This window comes from Heterodontus francisci, chromosome 15 (genome assembly GCF_036365525.1).
Source record: "Heterodontus francisci isolate sHetFra1 chromosome 15, sHetFra1.hap1, whole genome shotgun sequence".
In the NCBI taxonomy this organism is placed as follows: domain Eukaryota; kingdom Metazoa; phylum Chordata; class Chondrichthyes; order Heterodontiformes; family Heterodontidae; genus Heterodontus; species Heterodontus francisci.
The window spans coordinates 87930885-87951979 of record NC_090385.1 but is presented as its reverse complement, the minus strand read 5'-3'; the positions used below and the strand labels follow the sequence as shown (position 1 = coordinate 87951979).

Below are 21095 nucleotides of genomic sequence, written 5' to 3'. Positions count from 1 at the left end.
CCTACTTTCAGCATGTCACTCTCTTCAATCCCTCATGCCTCTCATTCACAGTCCTTCACTGCCCTCCCAGGTCCCACACTGATCTCTTCAGAGGTGTTGACCTTTCTTTTCTCCCTTAGCCTCTGTAATGAGCTGAAGAAAGTATGCCCAATAAATCATGAGTAGCTCCAACAAGGCATGTAAGGGCAAAGGGCAAGCAGCATCCAGCAACATTCTGGATGGACAGCAGGGACAGATCTGGCCTGTCTTGGTGTGCAAATCAACATTCTCAGCAATTGCTCTGATGTAGTCAAAATATCACTTACAACTGCTGGATAAAAACCTGGAAGCTGCATTAAGCTGTGCCAAGTCTGATCAATTCATGCTAGAATTAAAACATTGGTAAAAAGAGAAAGACGACAACATTTCACACTGAAAGAAAATGATGTTTAGAATGGTAGAAATCATAGAAATTTACAACGCAGGAGGCCATTCGCCCCATCATCTTTGTGCTGGCCGACAAGGACCCATCCAGCCTAATCCCACTTTCCAGCTCTTGGGCCGTAGCCTTGTAGTGGATATCCAAGTAGTTTTTAAATGTTATGAGGGTTTCTGCCTCTACCACCCTTTCAGGCATGAGTTCCAGAGCCCACCTTCTGGGTGAAAAGATTTCCCCTCGAATCCCATCTAAACCTCCTGCACTGGTGGGGGAGTCTTGAACTAAGGGACATAGTTACAGAATAAGGGGTCACACATTTAAAACTGAGATGCGAGGGAATTTCTCCTCTCAGAGGATGATGAGTCTCTGGAATTCTCTACCTCAGAGAGTTGTGGAGGCTGGGTCATTAAATGTACTGAAGGAGGAGGTAGATAGATTTTTGAAATCTAGGGGAGTTGAGCGTTATGCGGAGCAGGCCCGAAAGAGGAATTGAGGCCAAGGACAGATCAGCCATGATTTTATTGAATGGTAGGGCAGGTTTGAGGGGCTCCTCTCCTATTTCTTATGTTCTTATTTACCTCTTACTCTAAATCTAAGCCCCCTGGTTACGAACTCCTAAACCAAAAGGAATAGGGCCTTCCTATCTACTCTATCTAAACCCCGCGTAATTTTAAACAGTTCAATTAGGTCTCCCCTCAGTCTCCTTGGTACCAAAGAAAACAACCCCAGCCTATCCAATCTTCCCTTATATCTAAAATTCTCCAGTCCAGGAAACATCCTTGTAAATCTCCTCCGTACCTTTTCTAGTGCAATCCCATCTTTCCTGTAATGTGGTGTGACCAGAGCTGCACACAGTACTCCAGCTGTGGACTAACCAGTATTTTATACAGTTCCAGCATAACCTTCATGCTCTTGTATTCTATGCCTCTATTAATAAAGGTAAATATTCCATATGCCTTGTAGTCTGAAGTACTATTGGGGAATAGGGGATACTGAGTGTGGGCTGGGAATGTTGGGAAGGTTGTCTTAGGGACTGGAGCTCTGGGCCCAAGGATCCTGGAGTACAGAAAAAATGGGCTGAAATTTATACTTTCGCCACAGTGGCGGCACGCCTATGCGGACCGTACATCGCGGAGCCACCGCGATATTCAGTGAGGCGGCTCATTTAAACGGCCAGGGTGGACATGGACAGGGTGGGCTGTCCGTCCCTGGCAATTGTGTCAGCTGCCTTTGCGCAGGTGCTGATGCCATTTTTATAGGGCTTCAAGCCCTACATTTCAATTTAAATACTTAGAGAGATTGAAGGAAAAAAATGAAAAACATTTATTTCACCTATCTCCCACCTTCCCAATAACCATATAATTAATTACTTGTCCTCTCCCCCCTGAAAAAACTTGTTCACCTGATCTTCCCCTACCAAAGTGCATAAACTTTCACCTACAAGCCTTCCCACCATCCCCGACAGCAATGATACTACTTTGACCCCGCTCCAGCCCTCCCGCAATGAGAAACTTACCTGCTCCCCTCTCCCCACCAGTGTTCCGCCTTGGTTCCCCGGACAGTGATCCGAAGGTGCGGCAGTGCCAGCCACCGACATGAAGATCACACCAAGACAGACGGCGGGAGCATTATGGTAAATTAATTCATTTATTTATATCAATTTAAATATTTAAATTGGGCTCCCAGCTCCCATCACCGAGTGCCGGGCGTGGGTTGGGGGGAGCCGCCACGAGGACTCGTTGCCGCCGGCAATATCAAGCCGGGCCAAGGCATCAACGTCCATGGTGGGCCTCTCCCGAAGGCATTTTCTGGCCCCCCTGATGCCACGACCCCCGGCGTCGGGGGCTCTGTAAAATTCAGCCCAATGGGTGTGTGCAGGTTTGGGAAAACTGTGACATAGGTGGAACACCAGGAGGGGTGTTTGGGAGTGATGAAAGGGGGTGCCAAGTAAAAGGAGGTGAGCTTTAGTATGACAGCACTAAAAAGGGTCTTGGGGCATGAAAATGGGGTGCTGGGCTTTGCAGTGTTGGAAAGGTGGTGTTGGGACAGTGAAAGGCAGCAGGGAAAAACAAAGGCAGTTGTACTGGGGGTAAGGGTGTAGGTGGGGAGTGGTGAGAATGGGCAAAAAACTCAGAGAGGGGTTCCCTTCACTCCACAGAGTGTAGAAAAGCATTTCCACAGCAGTGGCCTGGGGAAACCCATTTTATTTACATTAGATATTGATAAGCATTTAAGCATAGGTAATACAGATCACCGCTGGGGGAAATTCATCCCAACATCCACCTCTGACGTCTCCCTCCCTATTGTCATCCAACGACCAAACCTTGAGCCTCAAGTGCTCCTCTTTCAAACCTCACCAAAGTGGCATTACTGACCTAAAATTCATTAAGTGCTATTAATATCTTACATGGTGCTATTAATGTAGAAAAGTGGAATAAAAGGGAAAAAGTAGATGTTAAGCCAAATATGAAGGTACTAGATTAGCTGACCTAAACCTTGGTCAAAATTTTAAGGAGGGTCTCGAAGGTGGAGAGGTACAGAGGTTTAGGGAAGGAATTCTAGCATGTGAGGCCTAGGTGGCTGAAGAAACTGCTGCTAATGTGCAGTGCCTGGAGAAGAATGCACAAAAGATCAGTGATGGTGAACCAGCAAGTTCAAAGCCGATTGTAGGCCTGGAAGCAATTACTAAGAAAGGGAGGGATGAGGCCATGAAAGGATTTACACACAAGAATGAAAATGTTGTGTTTGAGGCATGGGGTGTGGTTGCTGGGAGCCAGTGCTGGGTAGAAGCTGACCAATGCGGATCAGTGAAAACAGGGGTGATGGGCGAATGGGACATGGTGTGGAACAATATGGGCAGTCGAGCATTGGATGAGCTGATGAATACAAAGGGTGGAGGATGGTAGGCCAAAGAGGAAAGCAATGGAGTAGTTGAGACTTGAGGTTAGAAAGGCATAGACCCAACTTGAAAATCCTGAGGAAAAAAGGGGAATGGAGCTGGGAAAATTCCAAAATAAGCAATGGCAACATCTAACTTGGAGAGTAAGCTTGAAGAACTCAACAAAGTTAAGTAATGTGAACTGGTAAGTTTAAGCTTGACAAAAAAACTGACAGAAAGGAAAACTAGACAGGTGCAATGGAACTGTGATGGAAACAGACGTCAGAAAATGTTACAGATGGGAAATACAACATTTACTGGAAGTGCACACATGTGCAAATCTTTTAATATATTGTTGACACAGACAATACAATAGATGATCACTAGTGGTGCTGGTATACAGATCACTGAACAGCACTATTATATTTTCATGTAAATACAACTTGCACTGAAAGCCAATATATATTATAGGTTTGCTTTGTCCCATCCATAGATCACAACAGCAGATATACTCACCTCTGCTACCTCGCTTATACATATTGGGCTCCTTGGATTCTCCCAGCCAACTGTACTCTGTTGGCATGGATACAGGCCTGAAGTCACCTGGAAACAACCCAATAAGTAGTTGAAAAGACTCATTTTTTGGTGCAACTTAAAATATGCTATGTTAAAGGGGTGATTCTGTGATCCAGCACTTTTGAGGGCAAATCACGGGTGCGCAGTGTGCTAATTTCCTTTCATTAATTTTAATGGATGGAAAATTCTGGGCTAGATGCCTGCAACTTCCTGATACGCACTCATTGCGAGCGCCAGTCCCCAGGAGGAGCACCAGATTGCGGAGTCACACCGAAAGACTCTTTTGGTAGCTAAAGTAATTAGATTTAGATATGAAGGAAGTGTCAGATAGCGAGCCGAGAAATCACTGTTGTTGATCTTAGCAGGTGAACACATATGGCATTCCCCCCTCCGGTATTTTAATGCATGCATCAATCCCTTTATTATAAATGGGTTACTGCATCTGCTAAGTTGGGGAACACATGGATGTTACAGCCTTTGTCTACTAATATCACTTACAGTGGTTTCTAGAGTTTTATCACTTCTATTTCCTGAGGGCATAATTTAAAGCATTTCCTGAATACCATATTTACCACAGAAGCATCCTCTTTCCACTTTCCAAACTGATATCTAAACCTTGACATAAACTAAACTTAAAGCTCAGTTTCTCTGTAAAATGCAACAACACTTTCTGGACTACTGGTCATGAACATTTTTGTACATGGATATATAATAATGAAACCCTTTAGAAAGAACCATTTAAAAGCATGCCACAAGCATACCCTATATTTGAAATGACAGTCACCATCTCATCTTTTGTATTAATGTGAATGATACAGCAGTAGATACACAATGCACTATTCTTTCTGCGTTTTAGGGTTGCAAATGTCAGGATAAATTAACAAAAATGTGCTGAAGTTACATGGACTTTTGTCTGGCTAAATTTCTTTTTTTTCCCTCCAGCACCCTTATCTTTGACTCTCATTATCCTTTTCTATTTTTTACATTGTACTTTACTGTGTTCTGGTCACTACTCTCCAACTTTTCTCATACTCTCATTAGTTATTTGCCCCACTTCATGTTACAGAACAAAATCAAACAATGCTTCTTTCCTTGATGGACTGGAAACAGACTAATCGAGGAAGCAGTCCCGGATCCCTTCTAAAAATCATCCTCACTTTGACCACATGCATTACCTTTATTCCAGTCTATCTTGAGAACAGTTAAAATCATCCAACATTATTGCCATGTTGTTCTGGCAGTTCCCTCTGAACTATGTACAGATCCCCACCTCTACCTCATCTTCACTATTTACTGGTCTGTGATGCACATCAGGATTAGTATCATTTCCCTCCTGATTTCTTAACTCTGTTCACATGGATTGTGCCTTAATGCAACTCATCAATTCATGAGGATATGATCACATTCACACACTCTGATAGAATCCTTCACCAACACTGCCACCTCAACCCCTTTTTGCCCTTCTTATCTCTCCTGAATAAGTTATAACCAGCAATATTAAGCTTGCAGTCCTATCCAAACCTAATCCCAATGGGTGGAATGTTATGCTCCTCCCCACAGTGAATGTGGAGGTGGGGAGAGCATAAAATCAGGTGGGATGGTGGTGGTGGGGGGGATTGCCCACACCATCCCGTCTCTGCTGAAATTTATTCCAGTGCGGGAAGGCCTGTGAATGGCCTTCCTTCCCCGTCGCCAATTGAGGCCCTTAAATAGGCAATTAACCTCCAATTAAGGGCCTCTTCCCGCCTCAGAAGCAATTACCCCTGATACAGGAAGCACGGTCGGAAAAAACGTGTGGGCTGCTTCCCGGCTCTGGTGGGTGGCAGTCCCTCGTTAAAAGGCACAGTGCCTGAAGGGAACGGGGGGGGGGGGGGGGGGGGGCGAGGGCGGAGGGCCCGCTGAGAGCCACACCCCTGCCCTGGCTGCCAACCTTCCTCCCCTCCCCCGTGACATCCAACCCCTGAGAACACTCCCGCCCTGACCTACCTGAGGCCTGGCAACACTTCTCAGCCTCTGGTAGGTGCAGCTACAGCAGCAGCCACCACCTCTGTGGTGGCACTGCAGCTGCCGGCCTCTAATTGGCTGGCAACTATGTAAGGCCGGGACTTCCAGCAATGGGATCCTAAATACTACAGAAGGCCCGCCACTCTCCACTTAAGTACGTGCCTGATTGGCAATAAATTCAGCGTGTCATCCGGAAAACAGATGATGCGGGAACCTGGCATCAGTTGCCCCCGACGCTGTCAGCATAAAATTCCTCCCGATGTTTCTGCTACAATTAAGTATCATGATGCCCTATAATTACTGATGCTTCCAGCTCTTCAGTATTGTTCTGAATTACACAGAACATACAGCAGAACAAGGCTGGTGGTGTTTATATTCCCCACAAGTCTTCTCCCACTCCACCGACTTCACCTCAGACTTTCAACATATCTTTCCATTTTCCTTTTTTCTAATGAACTCATCTAGTTTCCCTTTGAATGCATCTCAGTCTCAACCACTTCCTGTGGTAGCAAGTTCCACATACTAACCAGTCTCTGAGTAAAGAAATGTCTCATTTCCCCACTGGATTTATTAATAATTATGTTGTATTTTGACCTCTGATTTTGGATTCTCTCACAAGTGGATACATTGGCTGACATTTTCCCAGGCCTGCAGAGGTGGGAGCATGAGAAAATTTGGGAAGCTGTGAGTCGGGTATGCTCCCCAATGCGTTCCTGCCTCTGTGTGTTCTTCTGGAGGTGGACTAGCGGGTTCGATGGCAACCCACCCGGCAGTGGCAAGAAGCCAATTAAGGCTGGTAATGAGCCACTTGTCTGCATTTTTCCAGACCACAGGAGATCTTTCCTGGGACACACGGACCCTGCGCTGAGTCAGGAGCTCAGCAATGAATTGGAGTTGGCTTTGCAATGGGCGGTCCAAGCTGCAACTCAATTGATGGTTTACATTTATTTGCTGGCAATATTTCATAAAGGGGATCTATCCCCATATCAGCAGGCATGCCATTGCAGCCACTTCATGGAGGCTGATGTCTACGCTAATGCTTGTCCTGCTTCAATGACAGCTGCTTCTTTCCCACTGAAGATGTCTCCATAGCCCCAATGCCACTCCTGCTGATGGCCAGGCATCTCCACAGGCCAGCTGACTGGACCTCCCAAAGGTGCAACCTGGCCACCATTTCTAATTGGATGGGGCTCCAGGAGTCAGCTTTTTAATTGGCCGCCTCTAATTGTCCCACCACTCACTCTTCCAGGTTCCCGACCCGGAGTTCATCCCAATGTCGGGATCGGCACGCTAGTGGCAAAATTCAGCCCATTCTCTCCACATATGCCTTTTTCAATCCATTCATAATTTTAAAGACCAGGTCTTCTCTATGTTTTCTCATTTAGAAAGAAAAAAAGACCTAACCTATTCAATCTTTCTTGACAGCTGTAATGTCTCAATTCTGGTAACAGCCTTCTAAAATCCCACAGTATTTATATGGCTGGTCCAGTTCAGTTTCTGGTCAACGGTAACCCCCTGGATGTTAATGGTGACAGATTCAGCAATGGGAATGTCAAGAGGAGATGGCTGGACTCTCTCTTCGAGGAGATGGTCATTGCCTGGCACTTCTGTGGCACGCATGTTACTTGCCACTTATCAGCTCAAGCCTGAAAGTTGTCGAGGTCTTGCTGCCTGCGGGCACGGACTACCTCATTGTCTATGGAGTTATGACTGGGTCTAAACACTGTGCAATCATCAACAAACATTCCCACCTCTGACCTTATGATGGAGGGAAGCTCATTGCTGAAGCAGCTGAAGATGGCTGGGCCTAGGATACTGCCCTGAGGAACTGCAATGTCCTGGGGCTCAGATGATCGACCTCCAACAACCACAATAATGTCTCTTTGTGCTAGGTATGACTCCAGCCAGTGGAGAGTTTTTCACCTGATCCTCATTGATTTCAATTTTGCTCGGGCTCCTTGCTGCCACACTCAGTCAAATGCTGTCTTGATGTCTAGGGCAGTGACTCTCACCTCAGCTCTGGAATTCAGCTCTTTTATCCATGGTTGGTCAAGACTGTAATAATGTCTGGAGCTGAGTGGTCCTGGCAGAACCCCAACTGAGCTTCTGTGAGCAGATTATTGCTGAGTATGTGCCACTTGACAGCATTGTCGACAACAGTCCATCATTTTGCTGATGATTGACACTAGGCTGAGGGGCTGGTAATTGGCCGGATTGGATTTGTCCTGCCTTTTGTGGACAGGACATACTAGGGCAATTTTTCACATGGTCTGGCAGATGCCAGTTTTGTAGCTGTAGTGGAACAGTTTACACAGAGGTGTGGCTGGTTCTGGAGCACTAGTCTTCAGTACTACAGCTGGGATGTTGTCAGAGCCTTTGCTTTGTCCAGTGCACTCAGCCCTTTCTTGATATCACCTGGAGTGAATTGAATTGGCTGAAGATTGGCATCTGTTATGCCAAGGACCTCAGGTCGAGGCCGAGATGGATCATTCACTCTACACTGACAATCGGGAACAGGGTGCCCGATTGAGGGCCGAACCCGCTTCCCCAAACATCGTCAGGACCCGAGACGTTCCCCCATCCCCGCAAATGACCATCCTTGCCTCGCCAGGGCGTGACCGATTTCAACGGTGAGGCAACCCTTACTTACCTTCACTCCTGGCTCCATGTCCTCGGCTGGGCTGCAGTCCCAGCAGCGGCCACCACTCCCGGTGCACTGCTGGGGCCAAGAGCTGCTGGCCCGCTGATTGGCTGGCAGCTCAATGAGGAGGGACATTCTCCCTCAAGCGGTGGAAGTCCCGCCTCGAAACAATTAAAGCTCGGGGACCTGTAAAATGTGGGTTGAATCCCTGGGCTGGACGGAAATGGGTTTGCCACCGACTTGTACATCGGTGGGCAGCTCCCGTCCGCCCAGCGCAAAATCCAGCCTAAAGACTGTTGTAGTGCTCAAGTTGCTGCAGCACTTTAAACAGCTATGTAGTGCTCTGTTCAAGGATGCTAGTTTTGGGTTGGAGAGCAATGAACGGAACAAGATAGAATTGCCAGCAACCTCTTAATATTCTGAGTAGTACATGGGGGAAAGGAAGGCTGAGCCCCTTTTTTGCCCAGGTGCTGCTTTGAATGTTGGTGCTGTGACGAAATTGTTCGCAGTCAGCTGTTCAAAGTAATGAGTGCTGAGCAGTGGAATCACAGAATCAACAGTGCCCTTCAAGGGCTAAATTAAGCAGAACCTCATAGGTAATAATCTCTGAGTTATTACCTGAGCCATTAGCAAATTGCTGTCATGTGTTCCTTTGTGTTATTTTAAGCAACACAGTAAGGTACATGGATTCCAGCTCCTTGAAGACCTCTAGAAGGTTTATTTACAGCTAAACTAATACATACAATGTAGAGCAAACTATACACAGAAATGATGTCCAAGGTGTTGCAGTGCAAAGAAGCAATGGCTTCTAGTCACATGACTGCATCCTGGTACTTAGCTCATTAGCATACTGAGTTCTTAAAAGGTCATCACTCTTAAAGTGATCATGCAACATTCCCTTTCTTTCCAAAAATAAGTCTCATACACTACAACTAAAAACACATAAAATTGGATAATATCAAAATTAGTTATATCGGAATAGAAATTATAAAATTTACAAGTATAAAGATAAGGATTGTGAAAATTACGAGTGCAGAAGCTTAAGAGTCCATATATTTCAGTTGTTTGACAACTCATCCAGATCTTGTTACGGTATAACCTTCTGGGGATGTGGATTTCACCCTTGGCTGTTTTTGGTTTTCAGACATGTTGTCAATGTGTTGGTTGTTGTCTTGATATTCCATAATTAGGGCGGCACAGTGGCACAGTGGTTAGCACCGCAGCCTCACAGCTCCAGGGACCCGGGTTCGATTCCAGGTACTGCCTGTGTGGAGTTTGCAAGTTCTCCCTGTGTCTGCGTGGGTTTTCTCCGGGTCCTCCGGTTTCCTCCCACAAGCCAAAAGACTTGCAGGTTGATAGGTAAATTGGCCATTATAAATTGTCACTAGTGTAGGTAGGTGGTAGGGAAATGTAGGGACAGGTGGGGATGTTTGGTAGGAGTGTGGGATTAGTGTAGGATTAGTATAAATGGGTTGTTGATGTTCGGCACAGACTCGGTGGGCCGAAGGGCCTGTTTCAGTGCTGTATCTCTAATCTAATCTAATCTAATAATTGCATGTCATTATGCACCCTCTTCATTCTCCCTTGTTTATCGAGCAGTGTCGCCTACATCTCGGAGAATTTGCGTCTAAGCTGTTGCTGTTTTTTCTGAAGTTTCTCCCTCTCTGCATTCAGTTTCTGTTGCTCTACCTTGAGCCTGCTAATATATTGTGTTGCTTTTTTCAGGATGACCACTTTTGAGGCCTTGTCATTCTTGGAAAGTTCTGGTACCTCATCTCAAAGAGCCAACAGACATTGCTTCAACTCGTTCCTCATCTGACTCTTCAGGACATTGCGTGTCCTTCGCCTCTCCTCATTCTCTGCCTCTGAAGGCCTGGTGCTCAAGGTCGAGGACCTGTTGGGAGAGCAGTACTCGGCTTCATGGAGGTATCTGTCTGTGCTGGCTCAGTTCCGGTGCTGCCGGTTCTCTAGAGAGCAGAGGTCAGGGCATGGCATAGTTGTACTGTTGCTGGACTTCCAGACTGCACCGCTTGATGCTGGCCAGAGTCTGCGAGCGGATTCCGGCCCTTGGAGATTTCCCTTGGCAGTGCTCCCAACCGCCAGCCTATGCTTCTCAATGGTTACAATGTTAGTCTCTTATGAGTTGCTGGAGCACAAAGAAACACGGCCTGTTGACAAAGAACTTTCACCATCTGAATTGGATCTTCATTCTCTTGGTGTGGCATCTCTGAGAAGGGGCTCACACTCTCCAAACCAGAGCCACTGAGATCCTGGAAGAACTGTGACTCAATCTCAGACATCAGGGGGCTGGGCATATGGAGTGCATTCTCTCTAAGGTGCAGTACGGCATCACCTTTGAAGTCTCCTATGGCATGAAACCTGTCCGGATACATTTGTTATAAGTCCTGGACTGACTTAATGCAGGCGCCCTTGGTCTCTTCTGCTGTAATGGGTACCTTGGTGATCTCGTGACTAGTCACGATGTTGAGGTCCTTACACACTGGCAGTCCTGCCACTGCTGCTCTGCTCATGTCTACCAGGTAAAATATTTGTGGTTTCCATGCTGACTTGCCATAGCTGCATTGCAATGTCAGTGTGCCACTGCAAGGAATGGGGGACCCATTGTATGCAGTTAACTTTGCAATTGTCAGTTGTATCATTAATTTCCAATAACCCTGGTACATATCCTTCAGGATTCAAATTGGTAGGATATTTGCACTAGCTCCCATGTCAATCTTAGTCCTGAGTGTGTGCTTGCCAACTTTCTTTGGACACATGATATTAATAGTAGCAAAATCTTCCAGTTGTTTGACTTCATCAACACAATATGTCAGGGTCACAATGTGAAACACCTGCTCATCTTCTGACTGATAATTGCTCTGTTCTGAGTCGCATCTCAAGTCTATTTCGCTGTGGATTTTGTGTATCGGCTTGCATTTACACAGGTCTCTGGCATTCTCCTTGCTGCTGTTGCCATGTTGCTGCACCTATCTTCTATTTGTTTATGTCCTATTGTGACTTCTGGCTGTTTCTTTGGAGCCAGATTTCTTGCATAGGTCGTCCCAGTGTCCTTTTGCATTGCATGCCTTGCACAGATATTGAAATGCAGGACAACTTCGCGGTGAGTGGGCCAACCACACTTACCACACAGCCTGCTTGCTTTTCGTGAGCTGGTTACCATGCCGATACTGTCGGCTGCAGCTAGTGCTTGCAGATGCTGTTGTCCAGCTACAATGGCTTCACATTTCCTACCATCTTCTAGTAGCGCATCAATGCTGTGACCTTTCTTTTTTCCCCCTAGAGGTCTTTTTGAAATGCTTCATTGGTGTTGAGACAATCACCAGCTCCATTATTCACTCTGACAGCTCAGTTTCTGAAAAATCATATTCATTGCCCTTACTTTGGCACCTACTGATGAATTGATCTATTGATTCCTGTGGCTGTTGCCTTTGGACATCAATGCCAGGCGATGAATTCTAAAATTCACTCTTACCTGAAGCTGATCTTCTAGCACTTTCCATATCTTTGTGGGATCTTTCTGGTCCTCTTCAGATAAGCCAGAGGTATTGATTCTGTACAACCCCTTATTTCCAACTGCTATCAGTATTTTCACAGCCTGGTCTTCAGGTTCTGCAACCGCGTGGTCTATGAAGCATAACTGCATCTTTTGTTTAAAAAGTTTGAACTCAAATAGGATATCAATGGCCAGTTCATGATGGGAAATTTGACATCCATCCTTCTGCTGTTCTTTTGTTTTCTGCTCTATATTTAATTTTGTTCAGTTCTGGGTGTGCCTTCAGCACTGTACTTATTTTGACTTTTCTATTTGTGGCTTAAAGCTTGTTTTATTAGCTCTGCACTGTTCCCCCTTTTAAAAAATTCTTTTTTTAGGTTGGCTTGATTTAATGAGTGTAACAGGTGCTTGACAGTGTTCCCTGTTTATTTCTCTTTCAGTACTTTTCTGAAATAATGCTGCTTATTGGAATTCACAGAGCTGTTCGATAGTTTAAGTTGTTTTTTTTTGCTAGATTTTATTTACCTTGATTATGCTTGACTGGTTTAATGTTTTTTTCCCTCTCAGCTGTGGCTGTGTTAATGGAGATTTTGTTTTGTGCCGGAGTTTCCCGCGCTTTTTTTCACTTCACTATCAGAATTTTTTTTCTCAGTTCACATGCTGTTCAGGGTTTTTCCCTTTTTTTCTCTCGCTCACATGGAGCTTTTAGAAAATGAATGTTTTAACTCTTCAAAGGCTTTTTTTAACCTGGATTTCTCGACCGTCGACACAGAAATTTATTTGCAGCCTGTCTCCCCTTTTCTCTTCTTTCCACTGTTTGGGCCAGTATTTGTTTTGAATGTTCCCTCTTTTGGCGGAAGGAAAGGTCGCTTTCACAGCTGTTTTACCCATGGTCTTCAAGCTTATATCTTGTCTTCTCACCACTGCTGCCATCATAACATGTGTTTCTTTGTGTTATCTTAAGCAACACAGTGAGGTATGTGGATTCCAGTTCCTTGAAGATCTCTAGAAGGTTTATTTACAGCTAAACTAATACACACAATGCAAAGCAAACTATACACAGAACCTTTGTCCAAGGTGTTACGGTGCAGAGAGAAATGATGGCTTCTGGTCACATGATTACATCCTGTTACTTAGCTCATTAGCATACTGAGTTCATAAAGGGACATCACTCTTAAAGTGATCATAAAACAATTGGTGTAGGGTAAATAAGATTAGAGAGTTAAATGTGTGACTCAAAAGATTGGTGGGAGAGAAATGGGTTTCAATTCATGCGGCACTGGCACCAGTACCGGGGAAAGTGGGAGTTGTACCGTTGGTACAGTTTTCACCTGAACCGTGCTTGGACCAGTGCTCTGGTGAGTCAAGATAGCACATAAGGGTAATGATAACCAGTGTGTGGCAGGAAGGGACAGAATGTACAAACTTAAGAGTGCACCAACAGATAAGGCTAGAGGTTGTGAACTAACGAGCGTGGGGGTAAGGTTCAGGTGAAGGGAGATTTAGAAATTCAAAGAGAAAGGTTGAGTTATCAGAACAGTATAATATGTGGGTAAAGACAAGCAGAAAGGGACAGAGTTTAACAAAAATTGTACATCAGCAAATAAGGTCATTGCAGGGAATAGAAGTAAATAAATGAAATTAAAGGTTCTTATCTGAATGCGCAAAGCATCTGAAATAATGTAGATGAACTGGTGGCACAGATAAAGGTAAATGATTCAGATCTAACAGCTATTACAGAGACATGGTTACATGGTGATCAAGGTTGGGAAATACATGCTCCACGATACACAATATTTCAGAAAGACAGACAGATGGCAAAGGAGGAGGGGTAGCCTTGAGAGTAAAGGATGACATAAGGACATTAGTGAGAAAGGATCGGGCCTCAGTAATTTATGATGTAGAATCAGTATGGGTGGAAATTAGGAATAATAGCAAGACTCAGAAAACACTGGTGGGAGTAGTTTGCCGGCCCCCCTAACAGTAGTTATACTTTTGGACAGAGCATTTGGGCGGCACAGTGGCGCAGTGGTTAGCACCGCAGCCTCACAGCTCCAGCGACCCAGGTTCAATTCTGGGTACTGCCTGTGTGGAGTTTGCAAGTTCTCCCTGTGTCTGCGTGGGTTTCCTCCGGGTGCTCCGGTTTCCTCCCACATGCCAAAGACTTGCAAGTTGCTAGGTTAATTGGCCATTATAAATTGCCCCTCGTATAGGTAGGGAAATATAGGGACAGGTGGGGATGTGGTAGGAATATGGGATTAATGTAGGGTTAGTATAGATGGGTGATTGATGGTCGGCACAGACTCGGTGGGCCGAAGGGCCTGTTTCAGTGCTGTATCTCTAAACTAAACTATTAAACAACAAATTATTGGAGCCAGTAATGAAGGCAATGTAATAACTGTGGGGAAGTTTAATCTTCATATATACTGGGACAATGCAATTGGCAAGAGTGGTCCAGAAAATGAGTTTCTAGAATGTTTTCGGGACAGTTTCTTGGAACAATTTGTTGTGGAACCAATTAGGGATAAAGCTATCTTAGATCTTGTATTGTGTAATGAAGCAGGGTTAATTAGTAATGTCATAGTAAAATATCCACTGTGAAATAGTGATCATAATACCATTGAATTCCATGTTAAGTTTGAAAGTGACATACTCCAATCACAAATAAGAATCTTGAACTTAAACAAAGCCAATTACGTAGGCATAAGGGGAGAACTGGCTAAGGTAAATTGGATAAATAGACTAAAAGTATTTTTTAATTCATTCATGGGATTTGGGTGTCACTGGCTAGGCCAACATTTATTGCCCATCCTTAATTGTCCTCGAGAAGGTGGTGGTGAGCCACCTTGAACCGCTGCAGTCCATGTGCTGTTGGAAGGGAGTTCCAGGATTTTGACCCAAAAATGGTGGTAAATGAACATGGGAAACCTTTAAAGAAACAATTCAATATGTTCACCAAAAATACATTCAATTGAAAAACAAAAACTCAGCAGGAAATACCCATCTGTGGCTCACTCAGCAAGTTAAGGACAGTAATAGATTAAAAGAATAGGTTTACAATGTTGCAAAAAAGAGTGACAAGTCTTAGGATTGGGAATGTTTTCAGAACCAGCAAAGGGCCACCAAAAAGTTGATAAAAAAGAAAAAACTAGAATATGAGAGTAAACTAGCCAGTAATATAAAAACAGATTGTAAGAGCTTTTATAGGTACATAAAAAGGAAGAGAGTAGCTAAAGTAAACATTGGTTCCTTAGAAGCGAGACAGGAGAAATTATCATGGGGAATGAGGAAATGGCAGAGACAATGAACAGATATTTTGTGTTTGTCTTCACAATAGAAGATACAAGTTTCATACGAGAAATAGACGGTAACCTAGGGACAGAAAAGAGCGAGGAAATTAAGGAAAACAAAATCAGCAGAGACAAAGTATTGGAGAAACTTAAGGAACTAAAATCTGACAAATCCCTGGGACCTGATTGGTCCTAGGGTTTTAAAGGAGATAGCTGCAGAGATAGTGATGCGCTAGCTATGATTTTCCAAAATTCCTGAGGTTCAGGAACGGTCCCATCAGACTGGAAGTTGGCAAATGTTACACCGCTTTTCAAAAAAAGAGGGAGAGAAAAAACAGGGAATTACAGGCCAGTTAGCCTAACACCGGTCATTGGGAAAATGGTGGAATCTATTGTCAGGCAAACCCCTCACCTGCCAAGACTAAGGCGCACATTATTTCGCCACATGAACTTTAAAAGTTAAAATTGCAAGCCCCTGACCGGAAGAACATTTGTACAGTACTAGCGGTGTTGGAACAATGGGGACCAGTCGTTGCTTCCCCAATACACAGAAGAAGTGGTCAGACCAGTTTTAGTCACATGACTAATTGGCTGTTGCAGAGAATTTGAACTGCCAACAAAGGATTTGAACTCAGACAAAGCCGGGTGCTCATGCAGTGAAGATCTCTCCTGGAACTGAAGCAATAATTACTTCTTTTCCTGTCTGCCTGCCTCCATCTCTTCCCCACAGAACTGAATCTTGTGAAGAAACTTAAACTCAGAGAGAGAAAAATCTCCTACGTGAACAAGTTTTACGAAGGATACTGGGCCCCAACAAAACACAAGACCATATTTTCAATCAAGGACTACAACGAGCTCGAGAAACAGTAACAAGATATTGCCTCAAATTGTTCTGCTTATCTTTTCTTCAGCTCTTTTCTGTCCCTATTTGCATGTGTGTATTGCATTTGCAGGCTAGCATGGATGCGTCATATATCCATAGGCGTTAACAGGTTAGAGTTTAAGTTTAAGGTTTAATAAATTTAACCTTTCTTCTTTAAAACAAAGAAAGCCTGTTTGTGCTCATTTCTTTGCCTTATGATTGGAAAGTTGTGAACAAGGATTCACAAAGGGGGAGCTTAAAACACAGTGTGTTTAAAACTAAACCCTGTTACAAGAAGACCAGGCGAAGGTAGTAAAACAGCCCTAGACACTTTTTGCACCTGGTTGTAACAGAAAATTGGGTGCTAGTGTCCGGATTGTTACCCACAGATGAACGAGTAAAATTGGAAATGGGAAGCCAAATTGTTCCCAATCAAAAAGAGCAAATCAATACAGGTTTACCTGTGGTTGTGTGTGATTGAATACTAATATGTCTGCAACTGAAGCAAGTAGCTCTCCAAGCCAGGGTGAAGTAACTTGAGATAAGTTAAAAGCACTGTCTGTGGAGAAGTTGAGGAAAATGGCTGAGCAGTGTGGGATCACTGTACATGGCAAGGCTAGGAAGTCTGAACTCCTAAGGCTAGTGGCCAACCATTTTTCCCTTGAATCTGAAGAAGCATGAGCCGTGTTAGAAACAGAATCCAACAGGATATTGTCAGCAAAGATACAATTGGAACAAAGGAAACTTGAATTTGAGGAAAGGGAAAAAGAGAGAGGCAGGAGAGGGAGAAAGAGAGGGCCTTCCAAAAGATATTTGAAGAAATGAAAGGCAGGAGAGAGAGAGAGGGAAAGAATATTCCGGAAGGAATGTAAAGAAAGGGAGTTAAGGCGGCTTGAGTTAGCTAGGGGGTGACAGAGTAACCCCAGTGAAAGCATGGCCAATATGGAGGAGCACAATTCAGGACTGGGTACAAGATTGCTAAAACTCGCCCAACTAATTTCAAGATTCAATGAGGAAGATGTGGAAACGTTTTTCGTGTCCTTCGAGAAACTGGCAAGGCAGCTAAAATGGCCAGCTGAGACCTGGTCTCTCTTACTGCAAAGCAAACTAACTGGAAAAGCCCATGAGCTATAAAAACACAGTGTGTTTAAAATTAAACACTGTTATAATAAGACCAGGTGAAGACAGTAACAGACCCCTCGACACCTTTTGCACCTGGTCGTAACTCTATTATTAAGGAAGACTTAACAATGCACTTAGAAAAGCAAAGTATGAGTAGAATAAGTCAACTTGGTTTTACTAAAGGGAAATCCTGTTTGACAAATTTATTAGAGTTTTTTGAGGATGTAACGAGTAGGGTAGATAAAGGGGAACCATTAGATGTAGATACCTGGATTTCCAAAAGGCATTCAACAATGTGCCACACAAAAGGTTAATAGGCAAGATAAGGGTTCTTGGAGTTGGGGGTAATATATTAGCATGGATAGAGGATTGGTTAAAGGACAGGAAGCAAATAGTGGACAGAAACAGGGTATTTTCAAGTTGGCAGACAGTGGATAGTGGAATGCCGCGAGGATTTGTGCTGGAACCTCAGCTATTTACAATCTATATTAATGACTTCGATGAACAGACAGAGAGTAATGTATCTAAGTTTGCTGATGATACAAAGGTAGGTGGAAAGGTAAGCTGTCGGTAGGTCACAGAGAGGCTGCAAAGAGATATAGACAGGTTAAGTGAGTGGGCAACAAATGGTAGATGGAGTATAATGTAGGGAAGTGTGAAGTTATTCACTTTGGTTGTAAGAATGGAAAAGCAGAATATTTTTTAAAAGGTGTGGAACTTGTAAGTGTTAGTGTTCAAAGAGACTTGGGTGTGCTTGTACAAGGAACACAGAAAGTTAGCATGCAGGTACAGCAAGCAATTAGGAAGGCAAACGGCATGTTGGTTTTTATTTCAAGGAGATTGGAGTACAGGAATGAGAAAGTCTTGCTGAAATTGTACAGGGTTTTGGTGAGACCACATCTGGAGTACTGTGTGCAGTGAAGATTCACTTGATTGGTCGCTGGGATGAGAGGGTTGTTCTATGATGAGAGGCTGAGTAAGTTGGGCCTACATTCTCTGGAGTTTCAAAGAATGTGAGGCGATCTCATTGAAACATACAAGGTTCTGAAGGGGCTAGATCGGGTAGACACTGAGAGATTGTTTCCGCTGGTCAAGGAATCTAAAACATGGGGTGCACAGTCTCAGGATAAGGGGCTGATCATTTAGGACTGAGATGAGAGTTGTGAATCTTTGGAATTCTCTACCCAAGAAGGGTTGTGGATGCTCCATTATTGAATATATTTAAGGATTTGATAGACAGATTTTTGATCAGGGAATCAAGGGATATGACGAGCGAGCGGGAAAGTGGAGTTGAAGCCTAAGATCAGCCATGATTGTATTGAATGGCAGAGTGGGCTCGATGGGCCATATGGTCTACTCCTGCTCCTATTTCTTGTGATCTTGTGTTCAGGGTATACTGCTTTCTTGGCAAACTGATCAGCTGGCTACTGGCCGTATCAAACACTACAACAGGATTCCACTGTGCTTCTAGCTATATTGAAACACTCTTTAAAATTGTCAAGAGGCAAGATAACAACAAAACAGAAGAGCTGTAAACAGGAAATTATTTTCTTAACTTGTTAGGAGGCCCCATCTGCATTATCTTCAACTGTTCCCAATTCCTACAAAAAGAGATTTCGGAATGACACTATGCAACAAAATGAATCATTCTCGATTGAATGAAAATAGTAAATGTAAAGGCAAGAGGTGAAAAGGAGGTTATTATTAATGTGACAGAGTTATGCACAGTAGCATTACTTTCAGTGCAACAACTTAGCTGCAATATGCCCTGACGCAGCTGTTCGACTAATGGGATGAATTCTCAAAAGGTTTTTTGGCTGGCACTCAACTAGTACTAAATAATGAAGATTTGCTGTACTCTTACCGATATACTGACAACTTGTTGAAATTCACAAGTTGTCGTGTTGACCTGTAAGGCATGTGGATTTGCAAGAGATGGAATGGAAGTCCAGTTCTTGACCTGAACCCTGCACGTTTCGAACCACACAGATCTTATGATGGTGAGGGATTTGTGAACTACCTAGATTATTAGAGAATAAAACGAGGAATCAAAAGAGCTTGAGTAATAGAATAGAGAAAGGAGTAGTGCAAAGAGTATGACTAGAATGTGACAACATATCCAGAGACGCTGGGCTGGATTTTATGAGCCCGCCATCGATCTTGGCGGCCCGCCTGCACGGGCAGCACACCAAAGAGCCACTGTGATCTGAAGTGTGGCGGCTCATTTTAATAGCTAGGGCGGCCCACCATCACCCCTCCCTGTCCTGCAATCACGTGGAGAGGATGGGCTGTCCGTCGCCAGAAATGGCATCAGCTGCCTGTGCGCTGGGGCTGGCGCCATTGTTAAAGGGCAGCCAACCCTGCCAGCATATTTACATTTTTTAAGAAAGCCCCCCCAAAAGGAAATAAATAAATTTCTTATGCCCCTTTCCCACCTTCCAATACAATTACAATAAATTTTTGCCCTTCCCCCCAAAACACTTATCTTTTTCATCTGACCAACCCCCCAAACTGCATAAAGTTTAAGGTTCAACCCTTCCCAGCATCCCCTACACCCATTACGTGTATTTGACCCCATCCCCCCCCCCACCCCGCACTGACAAACTTACCTCCTCCCCGCTCCCCACCAGTGTCACACCTCATTTTCCCAGACGGGGATCCGAAGACGCAGGAGCGCCGGCCGCCGCATCAGGTAAGTGTATTTAAATGTATTAATTTTATTGATTTGAATATGTTAATTCTGGTCTCGTCATCCAGCGGTAGGGGGGCTGCCACGGAGCCTCGCTGCCATCGGCAGGATCGGGCTGGGCCCTGCCAGCATCGAGGTCCATGGCAGGCCTCATCCGGAGCCATCTTCAGGCCGCCCCGACCACCCGCCACAGATCACGACATCGAGGGCTTCTTAAATTCCAGCTCATTGTATTGGGTGTGTATTAAGGAGGACTGTATCCAGAATTTTAACATACACGGCCACAGACACCAGAAATAGGTTTATCACCCAATGTGGATTTGAATGTGGCACTGTTTCCATGTTTTATCCTGTGGTGAATTTAATGAATATTAATGAAACAGCTGAATTGTAATCACAGGGCAAGGGGAAATGCATTCAAGGTAGTCAATCTTTATGCAAGGCTAGAGACTGATAATTTTTATCTTAAGAGTAACTAATGTACCAAATGGTGCCCATCAGAGGCAGTCAGAGTTAAATCACTGAGTTCCTTTCAAAAGATGCTGAATGATTATCTGGTAAGAAATGTGATGAAAGTTATAACGATATATTTAAGTCCGGGGGTTAAATAGTTTTTGGAACACAATGTGGTATTTTGTTCAGTCTGTTGGAAGTTCATTGTTTTGGCTTTTTTGGGCTTTTATTTGATCTAAATTGCCTTTGGTAGGAAGTTTAGTTTCAGTTTCTATCTGGATTCCTTTTTAGTTTGACTTTTGCCACCTCTGGGTTCATCTAGTCTGTAAGATACACCATCTATTCTCTTGACCTTACTCCCACTAATGTTGACAAATCAACCTCCCTTCCTTGTGCCAAGCTAGCTGACAATTGTGAATGGTCCCACTGATGCTGACCTTCTCCCTTTCAAAACTGCTATCATCGCCCACTTACTCAAAAAACCCATCCTCAAATCTCTCTGTCCTTGCAAGCTACCTCTCAGACCTTCTTTTCCTTTGTCAAAGCAATAGTGTGTTCTTTGAATCTTTCCAATCAGGTTTCTGCCCCTGTTACAGCACAGAAATGGCCCTAAACAACAACACAATGACATCCTTTGTGACTGTGACC

General features: G+C 44.2%; 1 protein-coding gene across 1 annotated transcript in view; it reads right to left on the bottom strand.

Annotated features, from left to right (window-relative positions):
* Positions 1–21095, bottom strand: part of si:ch211-26b3.4 (connector enhancer of kinase suppressor of ras 2) — an 867895-nt gene that overhangs the window by 319565 nt on the left and 527235 nt on the right. The window contains exon 12 of the mRNA XM_068047793.1: positions 3813–3899. Coding sequence (XP_067903894.1) covers positions 3813–3899 — 87 coding nt within the window. The remainder of the gene's footprint in view (positions 1–3812; positions 3900–21095) is intronic.